The sequence below is a fragment of the Thamnophis elegans genome, chromosome 4, assembly GCF_009769535.1.
Source record: "Thamnophis elegans isolate rThaEle1 chromosome 4, rThaEle1.pri, whole genome shotgun sequence".
NCBI lineage: Eukaryota > Metazoa > Chordata > Lepidosauria > Squamata > Colubridae > Thamnophis > Thamnophis elegans.
In genome coordinates, this window is record NC_045544.1 from 86,067,183 (window position 1) to 86,086,468 (window position 19,286).

Consider the following 19,286-nt stretch of genomic DNA (forward strand, 5'->3'; position numbering starts at 1 on the left):
ATCAGCGAACACCTAGAAGCCAACAAAGTAATAACCAAAAGCCAATATGGGTTTGTTTGTTTGTCAAAAACAGATCATGCCAGACTAATCTTATTGCATTCTTTGACAAAGTGACACAATTGTGGACCAGAGGAATGCTGTCGACCATAACCTACTACTAGATAAAGTAGAAGAATATGAGTTAGACAGCATCACCACCAGATGGATTCGTAACTGGCTGACAAACCGCACTCAACATGTAGTCCTCAATGGAACTGCATCTACATGGAGGGAAGTACGCAGTGTAGTACCCCAAGGCTCTGTTTTAGGCCCAGTATTCTTCAACATCTTCATCAATGATTTGGATGAGGGATAAATGAGGAACTCATCAAATTTGCAGATGACACCAAGCTGGCAGGAATAGCCAATACTCCAGAAGGTAGGCTTAAGATACAGAGGGATTTTGACAGACTTGAACATTGGGCGCTATCTAACAAAATGAAATTTAATGATGAAAAAAGTAAGGTTCTACATTTAGGGAAGAAAAAGAAATTCACAGGTACAGTATACTGTAGGTGGTACCTTGCTCATAGTAGTAACTGTGAGAGAGATCTTGGACTCCCAGTAGACAATCATTTAAATATGAGCCAGCAGTGTGCAGCAGCTGCCAAAAAAGCCAACACAGTTCTAGGCTACATAAACAGAGGGATAGAATCCAGATCACTTGAAGTGTTAATACCACTTTATAATGCCTTGGTAAGGCCACACTTGGAATACTGCATCCAGTTTTGGTCACCACGATGTAAAAAAGGATGTTGAGACTCTAGAAAGAGTACAGAGAAGAGCAACAAAGATGATTAGGGGACTGGAGGCTAAAACATATGAAGAACGGTTGCAGGAACTGGGTATGTCTAGTTTAATGAAAAGAAGGACTAGGGGTGACATGATAGTAATGTTCCATTATCTCAGGGGCTGCCACAAAGACGAGGGAGTCAAACTATTTTCCAAAGCACCTGAGGGTAGGACAAGAAGCAATGGGTAGAAACTAATCAAGGAGAGAAGCAACTTAGAACTAAGGAGAAACTTCCTGAGTTAGAATAATTAATCAATGGAACAATTTGCCTCCAGAAGTTGTGAATGATCCAACACTGGATGTTTTTAAGATGATGTTGGATATCCATTTGTCTGAAGTGGTGTAGGGTTTCAAGCCTAATCAAGAGGTTGGACAAGAAGACCTTCAAGGTCCCTTCCAACTCTGTTATTCTATTATTCTATTAAGTAAGACCTTTCCCTTGACCATCTAATTTATAACAGAAACTTATAAAAAAGTCTTCAAATAATTAAAATTTAAGAGCTATTATTCTTTGATTCATTTCTCTGCATATTTTTCAGATATCTAGTAGTGAATTTTGAGTCTTTCTGACATCCCAGAAAAATGCTGCTTAGTTTTATATAAACTATTTCATTGTATTTGATATATTTAATAATGCAACAGTCAAAAGTTATATCACCTGACTTAACAAGCAAAAAAGACGCCTACAATTGAACAAAAGTACTATACTTTGTCATCCCAAAGATGCTTTTTCAAGAGGCAACTGGACTTTTTGGTTTTTCTTTGAATACATTTTGCTTCTCATCCAAGAAACTTCTTCAACTCTGGCTAGATTGTGGGGAATGTAAGAATTTTATACTCCTTGCAGACAGCTGGTCATTTCCATTCTTTTAATGAGTTGTTAGGGCTACCTGGAGGTTTATCTGTGTCATCAGGGTTACCTGAGCAGTGTAAATGAGTGTGGAACCTTCTTGGAATTGTTGAAAGGACTATGTTGTAGACTAGAAATAGATGATGTCATATTCCTCCCCCACCCACAGAGCGAAGATTGTTCAATTTTGACATATATGACCAGCGATCCTTTCTGTCCAAATTGTGGATTTTGCTGTGTTCCAAAGAGTGGCCTTTGTCTTTTAAATGCAAATGGACTGTGAATCTAATCCTGATGGGTTTATTCTCCTATGTTGTTCCATGCGTTTATAAAGTGGTTGTTTTATTTCCCTGATATACAGATCTGCACATGGATCACTGCATTGTACTGCATATGTTTCTTAGTTTGTGTCTGGGTGTTTTATCCTTGGGATAGACAAGCTTTGACTTTAGTGTGTATTCTTGGGTTTGAAGTGTGCACATAGGTTGTGTTGGCTGAAGATCTCCTGGAGCTTTCCCAATATTTCTGCAATGTATGGAATGACAACGTTGCTTCATTTATTGTTCTCTTTGTTGTCTGTTATGGAAGAGCACCTGTAAGGTCCCTGTATACACCCCCCCCCACACACCCCCCTACCTTTTGGAGACAACATATCTAGCAGACTCTCCTGAAACAGAATCAGTAGGAGAGCTGAATTTCATCTTAGATGCCATTTTGCTAGAATTCAGTGGCCATGCACTGGCTTCCATCATCTATAAACGTATTGCCTACTATAATTTCTACATCTAGAGGCAATAGATGTAGAAATTATAACTCAAGGTGACAAACATACCTAATATTCCTTTCTCCTCCTATTTTCTCCACAATAACAATCATGTGAGGTGAGTTGGGCTGAGAAAAACTGAGTGGCCTAACGCTACCATTAACAAACCTCCTACGGCATGTCCTGATATTCTCAAGATTTTCATTATGTTCTGCCTCTTTAGGTTCACATTTCTTTTTCTTCCCACACTGATCTGTGGAGTTCAGTTTCTTATCTGATTCATTCTCTCCATAGTCACACACAACAGAACAAAGTAATAGCTATGTATTAATTCAATGGAATGTTAATATCCAGATGCATATGGAAAGAAACCTAAGGGTCAGGTTTCCATCACATGATTTCCATTGCTACCTTTTTGTTCCTAGGGAGGATGTTGAAACTAATTACAGTAGAGCTGGAGCATAATTAGTTAAATATCAAAAAGTTGTCTATGTTGAATCTTTAACTAAGATACACACGATAATGAAATAATTTCCATATTTGTTATGATAAGATTATACTAACATTGAATATTCTCTATTGATTGTCCAACTTCATCAGGCACAACTGCATCAGCTATATTCACTGTATTCAGCTAAAAAGCAGAAATGAGAGTAATTATACTGTAATAGATAGTATTAGGTAAACATCACATAACTTACAAATGGTAAACATAACTAAGAGCTGGATTTCCTTAAAATCATGAAATGAATGGAAGATTACAGTTACAAAGCCAAATACTAAAATAATTTTATAAGAAATTTTGGGAAGTTCCCAATCAAATGAAATCTCTTGAATCTTACACAAATAGAAATAAAGCATAATAAAATCAGGCTGTGAATTCTGTTTCTAATTGTAGTCACCATAAGAGTGTTGGCTAAACAGGCAAAACTGGGAAGCTAGAAAAGAAAGTACATTGGAATATGCTTACAACAAAACAAATAGAGGTTCGTGGATTGCCAAAGAAAGGAAAGTAGAATAGAATAGAATAGAATAGAACAACAGAGTTGGAAGGGACCTTGGAGGTCCTCTAGTCCAACCCCCTCCCTAGACAGGAAACCCTATAACAGGGATGGTGAATCTATGGCACGCGTGCCACAGGTGGCACATGGAGCCATTTGTCAGGACATGCGAGGAGTTGCCCTGTCAGCTGGCCAGCGCGCATGTGCACACTGGCCAGCTGAGTTCAGCTTTTTTTAAAGCCATTTTTCACCTTCCCCAGGTTCTAGAGGCTTTATAGGAGCATGGGAAGGGCAAAAAGAACCTTCCCCACCCCTGGAGGCCCTCCAGAGGCTTCAGGAGCTTCCCTGAAGCCTCCAGAGTGCAAAAAACCAGCCCTATGGGCAAACCGGAAGTTTGGGAACGGACTTCCGGTTTGCTCGTAGGGTCAGTTTAAGCCCTCTGGAGGCTTTAGGGACCTTCAGGAGGTACTTCTGGTTTGCTCGAGGGTCATTTTTTGCCCTCCGGAGGCTTCAGGGAAGCCTCCTGAAGGTCCCTGAAGCCTCCAGAGGGCCTCCGGGGGGGGGGGGAGGCTGTTTACACCCTCCCCAGGCTTCTATAAACCCTCTGGAGCCTGGGGGAAGGCGAAAAAAGAATGCAAAAAATGGGGGGAGTGCCTTTCATGCGCGCCTGCGCACTGGGGGGGGGGGGTCACGCATTGCAGTATTCCAAGTGTGACCTTACCTAGGCTTTATAAAGTATTTGCATATTGCTGATAAAAATAGAGGACACCCAACAAAAAAAGTAAACTACCTGGGAAATAAACAGGAGAAGAGCAGCAACTTAAAACTCAGAATCCTGCATTTAAAATAATTGTAACCGTTTAAATTGAGGATTTTAAAAGTTAAGCTAAATGAATAATAAATAAAGCATTTCCACCTTTTGAAGAAGAATGTGCTGGGTTTGGTGAATTATTAAATGAAAAAATGAACAAAAAACTCAGTAAAATCTAAATGATAAATTAGTAAACTAAATGTAACTACATTTTGAAATAAAAATATCTCAATATCCTACTACATTACTGTGTACTCACTGTATATAAATCCTGCATTTCTGAATTAATACCAAGGCTTGGATCTTTTCTTTTAGCTCTTTTGATCCCAAGTTTAGCAAATCCTCTTACTACTGATGATAATAATCCATCTGACCATTCCATTGTACTAGGATTTGTCTGTCCAAAGAGTTCATCAATAGTAACACACTTTGGGTTTACAACAAAAGTATCCACTTTGCTTCTCTTTGGATTACTCTGAGATAGAAAAAAAATCCTTCTAAATATGCAATTATTACCTTTATTTCCTATTAATAGAAACCCATAAAAGGGTTTGTGTATTTTGTGTACATGTGTACACCACATGGCCAGGAAACACTGCAACATTTTTGCTGCAATTTGGTTCCTGAGCATCCGAATCATAATCACATGACTGACACTGCAATGGCCCCAACTACAAGAACCCATCATAAGTCTCCCTTATTTAGCACCATGTTAAATTTGAATGATCACAGAACCTACTAAAGTCTTCTTCAAATCAAGTATGATCTTTGGTGATTTGATGAACACATATAAGTAATCTTCTGAAAACAGCATGGACATATTTTGCCATTGCTTTCTTCCTGAATAATTTTTTTATTTCTATTCAACATATTGTCCTGTAATTTCTTGGCATGCTCCCATTCAAGTATCAACCTAAATCAAAGCTTCCTTGGCTTTCTGAAATTAGTGAAAGTTGACTGACTACTGCCAATGCTTTTGTTTTAACTATTCACTAATTTCCAATTCTTGGCAACTTTATAGGGACGCACTCTCCATGCTAACCTATCAAGCACAGCTTCTTTCAATGTTGGATGTTCAGCTTTCTGTCAGAAATCTTACCAGAACACTTTATGGCAATACCTTAACATGACTGCCAACTACTCATTGTTTAATAACTAGTAAATATTTAAAATTTCAAAGTTCATATGGATTATCGCTCTGAAAGGTTACAGGAAAAGAGATCAATTACTATACATACCATAAGAGTAACTTTAAAAATTCCTTACCTGAAAAACATCAAGTTTGGAAGCACTATCCGTATCAACTAATGGAAAGATTATCAAGGCTTTTTCTAAAATTGTTCTGATGGTAGTTTTTCCTCCACCTGTGGGGCCTACAAGCATCACACCACCACGAGCCTGAAAATGTATTTTAAAATATCAAATCTGCAACATTCATATTCCTTAGATGATTAATGCTTAGATTTTAGTAAATACAAACTAAAGGTCTTACAAAGTGTATGTTTATAAGCTTTTGTTGATGGGGATTTTGTACTCCTCAATTGCTGCAACATGTCAGGCTCAAATAACCAAGAATGATTATATAGTTATTTCTGAATAGTCCCTTTATTGTTATTCGTCTACAACAGAATCTTACCAGACTAAAGCAATTACTTGTAATAACTATAGATACAGTTTTGAATTGCTAGGGAGGCTTCAACTTCGTTCTCTTCCTGTTGATCAACTATTCCAAGCTCTGATGTCTCTCTGCTCTCTGGGAAAGAGGCCCTATCTCCTGCGACTCCTGACTACATTCCACCATAAACATCCATTTCTAGCATTTAGTGAAATACAATTCCTGTAATGTAACATCTCATTATAAAGTTTTGAGTTCTACATATTTGTATCATATTTAACCTCCATATCATATTTTACCCAACTGTCCCGCTGCACTCACCATAAGCTGATTGTATAGTTGTATAACCTTCTCTATTTGATTTTCCCAAGGCTGCAAAGATAAATGCTGTATTGCAAGAGATATTGCACTCTATTTAAAAAACGTAAACAGATGGTTAGAAGTTTGATGACTGATCAATAATTTGACAATATGTAAAATAACCAAATGTTAGTATTAAGGAAAAATATAACTATTCTGGAAACATTAGGGAAAAAAATTAAAGAGGCACAATCAATTTCATTGTCTTGACATTGAGTATACCTGAACGTACACCTGAATATGCCTCATCTTCCCTGAATATCTGTCATTTTTTCAAGATAGGCCAAGTGACGACACCAATTTACTGGGATTCCAGGCATACTGCTTTACTCTTTTAGCATATATTAATGGGATCCTTAAAGTCTGTCTACCTTTTTCTCTGTCCCATTTTATCCTAAAATCAAGGCAGAGTTATTCTGAGTTTCTTTCTCCCACTTCGTCCTATCTCTGGATCTTGTCAACTCTTGTCCAAGTCCCCCTTTGATGGCTCACGCATAAATACACAAAGGTCAGCTCTAAATTCCTTTACAAAATCGCTGAAACACTCAAACTGAAGGGATAATAACAATAAAAAATCCTAATTTCAAAAATATTTTTCTATAGCTAATATCAACAATAATTATTCTTATTTTTATTACCTCTAATCGTTTAGGATTTACTTTTGGAACTTCCATTTCTGTAAAGAGATCTCTGATAATATGTTCAAATACTGGAACATCCTCAGCAATTAACTTTGGTAAATTCACTTCTTTCAGTATGTCAATTGTGATTAGAGTTTCTTCTATTGCAGGAAACCTTTTTTTATTGTATCTATTATACAAGAAAACTAATAATTAGAATTTCATGAGTTATTCTCTCATCCTGTTTTCATTAACCCACCCATGCTGCACTTTTTAAGGAGATATTCTTATATGCATATTTTTGATCATATTGCTAAAGTTGTGTATATTATTGTTATTGTGCTTCTTTTCCTATTCATATTAGACTGAATTGTTGTCATGTTCAAAACAAACAAACAAGTAAAAATGTTCATCTACAAATGAAAAAAATTAATTTGTGTGGTTTGTAAATAAACATGGCAAAAAGGACCTGGAGAAACTAAATTTACACCAAATTGTATGTAGAAGATTACCACTAATGTGGATATAAATATGTCTATTCTAAAGTAAAAATTAATACATTATTTTATTAATCCATATACTTCAATTTTTCCCTTATATTTAATCGCACAATGGCTAATTAATTGTCAGTCAAAGCTCCTTCCTTCTTTTCTGCCTCCTCCCTCGGTAGACCTTACAAATTAAACATTATTCTATGATATGACAGAACTATAATTTGAATGCTTTCGAAGTCAGAAACAAAACTGATCAAGAAATTTAATTTCATGGATAGTTTTTGCTGGTTAATGAATGTAGATATTCCCATAGGAATATTTAGAATTTTTGTAATTTAGGTTGCACTTCTATGAGACAATAAGTCCTTCTGAGTATTGTTAAGCATGCATAGATAAATCTATTGAATTTAGTTTTCTTTCTCTAAAAAGAAATATAAATAGGATAACAGTAAAACAGGTCTCTCCTCTATTAAAAACATGTCTTTTTATAAAACCTGTAGATCACAAATTGAGATATAATAATGTTCTATTTTTAATATAAACCACTTAAGAAAACTTACTGTAGTTTCAACTCTTGACGCCTTTGACCAACTCTTATTAATACAGTTTTTATAGCTCTCATGCCAAATCATATGATCCTAAAAATAAGATAAGAACAGAATTTATTTTTGTGCACTGCAGATATCTTCTTTGCAATTATTAAATAGCATGTTTTTTCAAAATTATCATCAATTTAACTAATTTGATTTCCACTGAACTCTTCCAGAGCTAATGTATAATTTGTTCCCATGGCAAATCATGCTGATTTAGAGTATAGTATATTCGTTATTAGTTTCTTGTCAGGAACAAATAATCTCCTTTAGCTTTGAAGTTTTCTGAGGCTCCCTCTACCCTGCTTGATAGCTGCTCAGGTGGGTTTCCAGAGGAAACCTGGGATAGATCTCAAAGCTCTGGTACAAGGTTTGGCTGATGTTTTAACTGCGCGTTAAATAAGCAGGTAGTGGAGGCTTGTAAACTTGCATGTGGATCCCAGATCCCTTCTTGGAACTGCCAAAAGGGCTGTATTGTAAGGAATGTGTCCTTTCAGTGATTCCAAGAAGGTTCCACACTCATTTGCACTATTCAGGTGATCTTGAGAGCACAGATAACCTCCAATGGGCCCTCAATGACTCTCAGAGTGAGTACTAATGACCAGATGAACTGCAAGGAACATAAAATCCTTCAACTCTCCACCATTCAGTCAAAACTGAAGAAGCTTCTTGGATGAGAAGCTAAAAGTCTCAGGGAAAAACAAAGGAAGTCCAATTGCCTTTTGAAAAAGCACCTTCCTTCCTTCCTTCCTTCCTTCCTTCCTTCCTTCCTTCCTTCCTTCCTTCCTTCCTTTCTACTTTGCTTCCTTTTTGGTATGAATAGAAACACCATGGCCAAATTGCTGAGGGAAGGTAAGAATTAACGCGCTACATCAGATCAAAATGCATTTAACTTCAGCATTTCGTTTCTCACAGTAGTGCAAATATTTCAGGGCTGCTTCCAAGCAGAAGATGGAGACATAAGCAATTCTCACTATTGTATCCTAAAGTCAGAATTTACAAGCACACTACTTCCAGACTGGAAGTAACACTAAGTTATCCTGGATAATTTGTCTTTCATGAATTTATCTAATTTCTCTATGACCATCATGATAATTTGTTAGAATAAGTTCCACAGATTAATTATGCACTATGCAAAGTATTTTTTGTTTTTTTCTAAATCACCTTCTAATTAGTTTCGCTGATCACCTTTGGTCTTAGCATTTGAGAATGGGGAAAAATCTCTCTGTCTACTTTCTCTATGTCATGATGATTTTAAATACCTCATAGTGTTTCCCCACTAGTCATTTTCTTTCCAATGTTCTAGCTTTTTCAGATAAAAAAACAAAGCTCCTTGAGGCATACTGAATTATTGTTATTTATTTTATTTATAGATTTTTTAATACCACTGTTATTACTTTATAAGTAACCTGGGGCAGCAAGCTTATATAAAGCTCATCCTCTTCCTATTTTCCACAACAACACTCAATGAGATGGGAGCCTAACTGGCCCAAAGTCATCAGGTGGCTTTCATGCCTAAGGTAGACTAGAATTGTAGTAGATGATCAGGCTGAGCCCAGGGGCAGGGTTAAATCTCTGCAGAGTCACATGAGATCCAAGTCTAGCCCATAAATTTTGCTGACCTAGTGCCAATTTGATATCTAGCACCATTAAGGTTTAAATGTTTTCCCAGTCCAGTCATGATAGACTCAAGGGGGACAAGGCTCATCTTTGATTCTCGGCTGAAAGAGCCTTCTAGGTTAGTAAGATCTGGCATTAGTAACAGGAGTCACCACATTGTGCAGTGCTAGGGTCTCAACCTGGGTTGTCAGCTTTCTAACTGACAAGCTCAGGATCTTAATCACTGAAAACATCATGCTGCTTGACGTGACCATTAATAGACCAGAATCTTGTCTATAGGTGGCACGTAATTAACCTTTTAATACTTTGAACTCAACTCAGGCTCCTGGTTTCTAGGTCAGGACCTTAACCATTACACTAAACTGGTTGTGCACTTTCCCCAGCTCTATTATATGCTCTTTTATTTATGGCTACTAGAATGGTACACAATGTTCAGGTGCAAATATAATTTTGTAATACTGTGATTTTTATTTTCAATCCCTTTTCTAATGTTCTCTAACATGGAATGTGTTTCTGCACCCTTTGATACTCACTCCTTCACTATAAAGTCAAATCTTATTTGCTAGGAAAGAAAAACACTATAAATGAATGGCTATATAGGCTAAGGAAAGATTTGCTGTAGGGGACCATGATTTGAGTTAGCTGGATTATAGATTGCTACCATGAGATGGATTGTACGTAAAAAGGATTGGTTAAAACAGATTGGTCAAAGAAGGGTAAGCTGCACAGTAGCTTTAAATTACACCAGGGTTGGATATTAAATCTCCGATTAAGCACTTGTGTGAGGAATGTTAATGATCTGAGGTTCAAAGATATTTGGAAAGAATTTCATTAGATATATTCAAAACAAAATAAAATAAAAATATGTATTAATTGTTTAATTAAGATGACAAAGTGCTAACAATCTTTCAGAAAAGGCAATGCTACACAAGTCCTGTTTGGTTCAGTGATATCTATCTGTTCTGACCCCCTACTCCGTCCAGTAACGAAAGCCGAAACAAGCGTAAAATGAAACATCCTTTAATAACAAGACCAGAATCTGGTGGCTGAAAGCCAAATAAACAAACAGATAAGGAACCTTGGCAGCAAGTCCAACAACCTTGGCAGCAATTCAGACTAACTCTGGCAGCAATCCAGCCTGCCAAGTTAGTTCTCTTTAGTCCAAGCGTTGACTTCTGCAAGAAGGGCGTGGCACCAGCAGTCTTTTTATAGTCTGGAGAGGAACCTATATGACCATCAGCTGAGCGTAATTACCTCCTGTAATTACGTAGTTTTCTTGACGCCGAGTAGGTCTTCGACGTTGGTGCATCCCGGAACACAACTCACTGTTGTGTCTGGATCACTCTCCCTTGTCTCACTCCCCACTGATACAAAGCTCAGGCGCCACCTGGTGGCCAACCAGTCTCTCTGCGCTCTGCCTCAGAGTCGGAGCCCTGACCAGGGTCCTCCACATCCTCCAGTGGCCGACTCATAGGGCCCCTTGCTGTCGGAGTCTGGTGGCAGCTCCAACGGCTCTTGCTGGGCCACACATCTATCTATCTATCAATTATGGAGAACTAAAGTTTTTGATAGTTAAAAATACACTATGGGAACTGCCACATGTGTGGGGAAGAAAAAAAAGCAAGTTCCCAGAAAACTACAGGATTCTAGAGGTGATCATAGGAAGTAGAAGGACTGTTATAAATTTAGCAGATGATACAGAATTGGGTGATAGCTAATACAGAAACAAAAAAAAATGGGGAAACAAAAGTAACAACCCTAAATGTAATCAGATAAGCACAACTTTTTTTACTTAGGAAATAAAAATGCACAGATACAGGATAACAGATAACTAGGTTGATAACAGTATTTGTAAAAAAAAGACAGTGGAATAATAAATGACTACAAATTAATATGATGCATCAGTTTTGTGTGGCTGCAAGAAAAAAAGAAATGCACTCAACTCTATTTGTTTATGACATGCAATTTGGGCACCCTACTTGAAAGATTTAGAGAAATTGGAAGAGGTTTACAGAAAGACAGTAATGAAGATAAACGCGCCTAGAAACAATGTTATATGAACAAGGATTGAAAGAGCTGAATGTGTTTAGATTAGAAAAGGCAGTTGTGATGGTATATGATATTATATCAAATATCTGAAAGAAACACAGAATCCTGTGGTCTTTCATTTCAGAGTGCAAGAATGAAACTTAACTGAACCTAACAGGCTGTCAAAAGAACTCTAGAATACTAATTATCCAGTGGGATATTTATCAATGAGAGTACAGGAAGAAGATAAGATGGCTGAAAGTAGAAATTTCTGTCCCTCTGTAGGAAGTAATAGTACTGTATAGCTGTCAGTTGGGAATTTTGCTCCTACATATCAAGCACTAGTGCAAGGGCATTTGCCTAACCACAGACCCAGAGTGCTTTGCAGGAAGACACCAATTCTCAATTACTTTTTAAGCTTTCTTTTAAGAATAGGAATGCATGATATAAGGATAATGAGCAGAAAATATAATCCTTTCAAGAAATAGAAGAGTTTTGCCCAATGTGCTGAAAAGAGTCTCTACCTCCCTCTCTCCCCTAAGGTCATCCACTTGCTACTGACTTTGGATAGCTAACATTGCTATAGTGCTTGAAATGAAACTGAAGGAAAATCCTATACTGGATTCAGGAGCATATTCACTGAAAGGTGCATTTCCTGTAGAAAAATTATATTTGTCCTAAAAAATTCATAGAGGCAGGCAAGCGAAGAAGGTGTGCGTTTGTGTTGTTTTTGGGCCTATCTTGTACCTCCTAAACTAGTTTGCTGTCATTATGGACAGTAGGCCATTCTATTCGGCTCACAGATATTTATCTGTAATTTTATACTATATTTACATGTGATTTCTGCATTACTCTTTCTTCCAAATCTTGCCTCTAAGGGGCATCCCCTGGGGATGCTATGTAGCTACATTGAACTCCATTCCAGAAGAAAATTAGGATAAAAAATAAAATTATATTCTTGCATTTTACCTGTCGTGATAGTCTTTTGCTAGAAAGTTGGTAAAGATTTATTATCTTCCCTGAGAGTAATTTTGCTGATCTGAAACCTTCTGAAAACAACATTATTTCAGCAATGAGTTCATAATCTGGTATTATCATTGACATAGGACGAAATAATGATTTTAAGTTGTCTGGAAGTTCCACACGACCTTTGTATCTTAAAAGGAAAGTTAATGTCATCACATTTATAAGAACACTTTAATACGTTACCTTTACCACATACAAATAAAAAATTCTTTCAACAAAGATACAATACTAGTCTGAAAAACTAGAGTTCACTAAAGTTTAGAAAATAATTATATTATTACTTTTATGATAACGAATTATGATAATAAGTGATGGTTAGTTGCAAGTGAAAAATTATTTAACCTTCTGAAATTGATAATAGTGGTAATTTAAAACTACAACATTTAGAAAATGGGAATATAATTCAGTGGCAGTACATATTCCTTGCATTTAAAAAATTCCATGATCAATCCCTGAATCAACAAATTAGACTAAGAAATATCATTTTCTGAAATCTTGAAAGTGCAAAGCTATGGACAATATTAAACTCACTGTATCAAAATTACCAGTTTATGCAACAGAACTTCACATATTTGTAAAATATACTCCCCCCCCCCCCCCAAATGGTTATTTCTGTTCTGGTGTTATGGAACAATGATAACTACAGTTATCACTTACCCAGGATTCAGGGTAATAAAAATTGCACAGTGTGGTTTCAGACGAATTTCTTTTCCTTCCAGTACAAATCTGTGTTAAATATAAAAAACAGCTCCAATATACTATAGTTAGGGAATAAGTAGTGTACCAAGTTACAAAAGCAGATAAAAGACCATTGGCTTACATGAACGGTCGTTCTCGGGGCACTGCGAGGAGAGTCCAATGCTGGTTAACACAGCCTATCTGTCCTTGACTGAGTGATGTTTTTAGTTGACCACGCCTCCCTTTGCCTCTGCATGCTCAGTTTGAAAACGAAGGAAACCGTCCTGTAATCAGTTACAGTCAATACAGTCACATCGTTCAATATAATGAACACCCCGGGTGGGTTTGGACTCTCCTCGCAGTGCCCCGAGAACGACCGTTCAGGTAAGCCAACGGTCTTTCTCCAGTGCACTGCTCCGAGAGTCCAATGCTGGGACATGCCCAAGCTCTTGAGTCCCAGGGTGGGGAAGCGCCGTAGCCTCTGGCATTTCAGCCACTCTTTGTAAAACTCTTCTGCCAAAAGAGGCTTCGGCTGAGGCAAAGGTGTCAATCTTATAGTTTTTGATAAAGGCCGTGGGGGAGGCCCATGTGGCCGCTCTACAAATGTCTAGAATAGAAGCCTGGGTTGCCCAGGCTGCAGAAGCTGCTGCGCTCCTAGTGGAGTGTGCGGTGACCCATCTCGAAGCCGCCTTGCCCTGGTGTTCATATGCCAGCTTGATGCAAGCGCGTAGCCAACGCCCCACTGTGTGAGAAGAGACCTTGTGGCCCAGGGACGCAGGGAGGAAGGAGACAAAGAGCGCCTCTGAACGGCGGAAGTCTTTTGTCCTCTTTACATACGTGCGCACGGCTCGCCTCACGTCCAACTTGTGCCACTCACGCTCCTTAGGGTGAGAAGGATGGGGACAGAAATTGGGTAAAATAATCTCTTGAGTCCTGTGAAACAGAGAGTTAATTTTTGGAGTAAAGGACGGATCAAGCCACAGAATTACTCTGTCCGGGTGAACTACACACAGATCCTCCCTGACAGAAAGAGCTGCCAGCTCAGATACCCTGCGAGCGGACGTAATAGCCACCAGGAAGGCAGTTTTGATGGAAAGGTGGCGTAGACTGGTCTTTCTCAATGGCTCAAATGGGGCTTTTGTCAGAGCCTTAAGCACAAATGGAAGGTCCCATGACGGATACCGGTGAACAGCTGGAGGGCTGATGTTTGCAGCTCCCTTGAGAAAGCTCTTGATCTGAGGATGCTGACTCAGAGAGCGAGAGGAGCCCCTAGCCAGGATAGTAGACAGCGCTGCAACCTGACATCTAAGGGTGCTGACCACAAGACCCTTATCCAGACCCTCCTGCAAAAAGTCTAGGGTCTGAGGGATCCAGGCTGATGAGGCCTCTATGTCTCTAGTCTTGCACCACTGTGAGAATGTGGCCCAGGTGGCATCGTAGATTCTAGTAGTAGAAGGCCTCCTGGACGCTTGGATTGTTCGAATGACCTGGTCAGAGAACTTCTGCTTTCTCAGGAGCTCCCCCTCAAGTGCCAAACGGCTAGCTGTAGCCACTGGGGCTCCGGATTGGTGATGGCCCCTTGGCTGAGGGAAATTTGGTCCCGAGGGATTCTCCACGGTCTCTGAACTGAGAGACTGACCAGGTCTGCGTACCAGGGCCTTCTGGGCCAGAAGGGAGCCACCAGGATGAGGTCTGCCTTTTCGGCCAGGAGCTTGTTCACCACCTGAGGAATGAGCGGAAGTGGAGGGAAGGCATACAGAAGTCCCTGAGGCCACACTGACCTCAGTGCATTTGTTCCCTCCGCCTGGGGCGAGTGGTAGCGACTGAAGAAGCGTGGGAGATGTGTGTTGTTGTGTGTGGCAAACAGGTCTACCTGTGGCATGCCGAATCTCCTGACGATCTGCTGGAACAGGTCCGGGTGCAGGCGCCACTCCGAGTGGTCGATGCGTTGGCGACTCAGCCAGTCTGCTTCCCGGTTGCTTACGCCGGAGATATGATCTGCACTGAGAGAAGCCAGATGACGTTCCGCCCACCTGCCCAGAGCTTCCGCCTCGAGCATGAGGGCCTTTGATCGAGTGCCCCCTTGTCGGTTTATATGCGCTTTTGTCGCTACATTGTCTGTCATTAACAGTACATGAGCCCCTTGTACTAGAGCGGAGAACCGTCTCAATGCAAGGCGAGCTGCCCTCAGTTCCAGCCAATTGATGCTGTGGGCTGCCTCCCTCTGAGTCCACTGGCCTTGGGCTAGGTGACCCTGACAGTGGGCGCCCCACCCCAGGAGACTGGCGTCCGTGGTGACAACTAGTCTTTCCGGCTCCTTGAACAAGCAGGCCTTCTTGACTGGCTTGGACCTCCACCATGCCAGAGATCGGATCACCTTTCGCGGGAGCTGAACACGCCTGTGTGAGTTTCTGATCTTGGCCCTCTGCATGGGTAACAGGAACCACTGCAGCTCCCTGGCGTGGAGACGAGCCCAGGGAACCACCCTCAGGCATGATATCATTATCCCCAGGAGCTGGGACAGCTGGATGATTGGTACCGACCTGGCAAGGCTGCAGTGTTTCACTCTGCGTCTCAGGTTGGACAGCCGATCTGAAGAAAGGAATACCTGGCAGGAGGTGGAGTTGATGACTGCATCCAGGTGCTGTATACAGGTGGACGGCCAGAACTGGCTCTTCTCCATGTTGACAGAGAAGCCATGGTGCTGCAGTGTCTGCACAGTTAGAGAAACATCGCGGTGTGCTTGCTTGGTGGTGAGAGAATGAATAATTATATCGTCCAAATAACATTCCAGACGAACCGGATGACTGCGGAGATGAGCCGCTAGCACTGCCAGAATTTTGGTGAATGTTCTGGGCGCAGATGATAGCCCAAAGGTAAGTGCCCTGTATTGGAAATGCTTCCCTTCCGAACAGAACCTCAGGAACCGCCTGTGGGCCACATGGATGGGGACATGCAGGTAGGCCTCTTTGAGATCTATTGATGTCAATAGGTCCACCTCCCTCACACAGTCCAGGATGGAGTGGAGTGACTGCATCTTGAACCTCTTGTAAGCCAGATGCTGATTTAGACTTTTGAGGTCCAAGATGGCTCTCTACCCCCCTGAACTCTTGGGCACAAGGAAGAGGATAGAATAGAAGCCCCTCCTCTGCTGATCCCTGGGAACTGGCTCTATCGCCTCTATCTCTAGGAGATGGCGGATTTCTGCTCTCATGCGCTCCCTCTTCTCTGGGTTCCTGGGGGTAGGACAGCGGAGAAACTTTCTCTGAGGAAAGGTTAGAAAGTCCAGGACAAGGCCCCTTCGAATGGTGTTGAGGACCCACTTGTCCGATGTTATCTCCTCCCACCTGTCGGCGTACAGCCGTAGCCAACCCCCAATGGGGGGATCCCTGCGACCGTCACTTTCCTTTACGAAAAGGATGGGAGCTACCACTGTTGTTTCCTCCTCCTCGGAATGTTCTCCGAAAGGAAGACTGGGATTGATTGGCACGAGCACCAAAGGGTCTGTCTTGGTGCCTATCCTCCCCTGCCTGAAAGGGTCTCTGGTAGGAGGAAGGGTGAGAGGATTGCCCTGTTTCCTGACTCCTGTAAGGTCTCTTATGAAAGGACCCCGCCCCTTTCCAGTCACCCCTCTTAAGGGTTGCAGGAAGTATCTTGCTTTTGTCTTTGGTTTCGGTGACAAACTTGTCCAGGGCCTCTCCAAACAGAAGGCCTCCCTTAAATGGGGCTGATGCCAGCTTCCACTTGGCTTTCATTTCGGCTTGCCAATTCCTAAGCCATAAGAGGTGGTGTGAAGTGATATTGGAAGCGAGAGCTCTGGATGAGAATTTGGCTGCTGTCAAGGTGGCATCCGCCGAATACTCGACAGCGGTAATAATCTTGGTTAGCTCATGGCGCCATCTAGACTTCCTGGGTGGTGGCCTAGACCTGAGTTGGCGCAGCCAGAATAAGGTGGCCCTGATAAAGAAAGAGGCAGAGGTGGATGCCTTAATGGCCCAGGCAGACGCCATGTGTGTTTTCTGACACGCCTTTTCTGACCTCTTATCTTCTGCCTTTAGTCCCTCTAGGAGCTCAGCTGGCACGTTTGAGTTGGAAGTTAGAGACACAACTGGGGCATCTACTTCAGGGAATTTCAGGATATCCTCCATTTTCCCCTCCAGGGCATACAGTGCTCTGTCCCCCCCCCCCCCCCGGGGTTGGTTAGTGTGCCTGGCTGTAGCCACTGGCGCTGCACAGCGTCCATAAAGAGGTCAGGCACAGGGATAACCTCAGGAGTTTCTATTGTCTCTTTGAATAAGCCATGCTTGTGATCCCTGGATGTGGAAGCCTGAGTTGCCTCAGGCCTGGAAGTGGGCCACTCTGTAGCCGTCATGGCCTTGTGTAGATTGATTTGAATAAGGACGGCTCTTAACAGGCCAGTGAATGCTGGTTTGTCAGGGGTGGGGTTTTCGTCTTCAGAAAGCACGAAAATTTCCCCTTCTTCCTGCTCAGAACTTGAAAGCCCAGAGTGAGATGGGCTGGAAAATGGAGAGGAGGATACAGGCTCCTTGGAAGTGGAGGCCTTAGGCTTGCGCTTTTCCTTTGGGGCCCTGCTCTTGCGAGAGCCCCTGTGCTTAATGCCTTCAGCTATCCCTTGGGAAATGGCTAAGGAAATACCTCCCTCATTTCATCAGAAAGAGCAGGGCCTTTACCCGTCTTCAGTTTCTGCTTACTGGGCCTGCGATGGCTAGGCCCTGCCTGAGCTGGACTCACCCTTCCCACACTGGGAATCCTGATAGAATCTCGTTCCTCTCCAATGGAAGAGCTAGGGGAGTTGGGGTACCCCCCAAGAAGCTTCTGGAGACGGATCCCTGGACCTATAGTCATCCCCAGACAAGAATTCACTGTCCCCAGGGGATGGGGCCTCACGATCAGGGGAAGCTGACTCCCTGCTGCGATGGTCTGGTGCTACGTTCTGGCTGATGGGGCCTAAGAAACCTCCCTGGGATCCACTGTGGCTCTTGGTGAGACCTTTCATTGAGCCTTGTGCCCTTTGCCTTTTTTCACAGAGGGATCCAGCTTGCTGCGTTTGCGGAGGGCCCTGCCTGTTCCCCCTAGGCCTCCTGCATTCCTCTGCCATTTCAGGTCCCCACGAGGCCTGGAAGCTAGCTGGAAGCTGGATGGGCACGCGCTGGCCGTTGAGGCCAAATGCGCTCGCAGAATCTTCAGGAGGGAAGGCCGCCTGGGGGTCAGATTCCTTCCTCCCACGCCCTCGGTTCCCCGAGTCTTATCTTCCCCTCAGGAGGGAGAGACTAGCTGGCTCCCCAGGCTAGTCCCCAGCTCCTTGCGCATTCTGCGGTCGCTGGGGATGGCTGTGGCTTCGCTTGGGCTGCCTCGGCTCTCCGCTTCTCTGCTTTCTCCGAAGGCAAGGCTGGAGGAATCAGCTCTCACCACGAGCCGTGCATTCTCTCTCTCCTCAACGCGCTTCCGAAGCGATTCAAAATGGTGGCGGCTGCGCGCGCAGCCTCCTCCTGCTCTTTTTAGCCTGACAGCCCGAAAAGCGCGCGAAGGTTCCCAACCGTCGCTGCTGTTGCCGGGCCAGAATTGAGCAGCTGAATGGCCCTAGATAGAAGGCCTGCAGGCTCCCAAACCTCCGTTTGAGGGAATTTTTCTCTGGGGCTCAGTTGGGGAAGGTCTGCCACCGCCCCTGCCGCTCCTGCCGCTCGCCAGCCTTCGCTGGGTGAGGGATTACAGTCCCCTGGAGCGCTTGCGACCAGCAGCTGCAGGGAAGCTCGGGTGCCCTACTTAAAGCGCACCAACCTCAAATCTTTGACAGTTCTTGTAACAGATATAATTTTCTCTAATATGAGAATCCAAACGTGTCCAAGTGGGAAACTTCCAGCCTATCTGAACTTAGACTGGAGCTCTCCCAAAACAGTCCTAATGGGGCGGACTGAGTTTTCGAACTGGGCATGCAGAGACAAAGGGAGTCGTGGTCAACTAAAAACATCACTCAGTC

At 42.1% G+C, this 19,286-nt stretch overlaps 1 protein-coding gene across 1 annotated transcript in view; it reads right to left on the reverse strand.

The window, feature by feature from the left end:
• Positions 1-19,286, reverse strand: part of DNAH14 (dynein axonemal heavy chain 14) — a 227,018-nt gene that overhangs the window by 115,040 nt on the left and 92,692 nt on the right. Inside the window, exons 34-42 of the mRNA XM_032216059.1 lie at positions 13,268-13,336; positions 12,554-12,740; positions 12,250-12,261; positions 7,919-7,974; positions 6,871-7,027; positions 5,533-5,655; positions 5,338-5,363; positions 4,517-4,718; positions 3,010-3,079 (exon numbers count right to left, since the gene is read on the reverse strand). Coding sequence (XP_032071950.1) covers positions 3,010-3,079; positions 4,517-4,718; positions 5,338-5,363; positions 5,533-5,655; positions 6,871-7,027; positions 7,919-7,974; positions 12,250-12,261; positions 12,554-12,740; positions 13,268-13,336 — 902 coding nt within the window. The remainder of the gene's footprint in view (positions 1-3,009; positions 3,080-4,516; positions 4,719-5,337; positions 5,364-5,532; positions 5,656-6,870; positions 7,028-7,918; positions 7,975-12,249; positions 12,262-12,553; positions 12,741-13,267; positions 13,337-19,286) is intronic.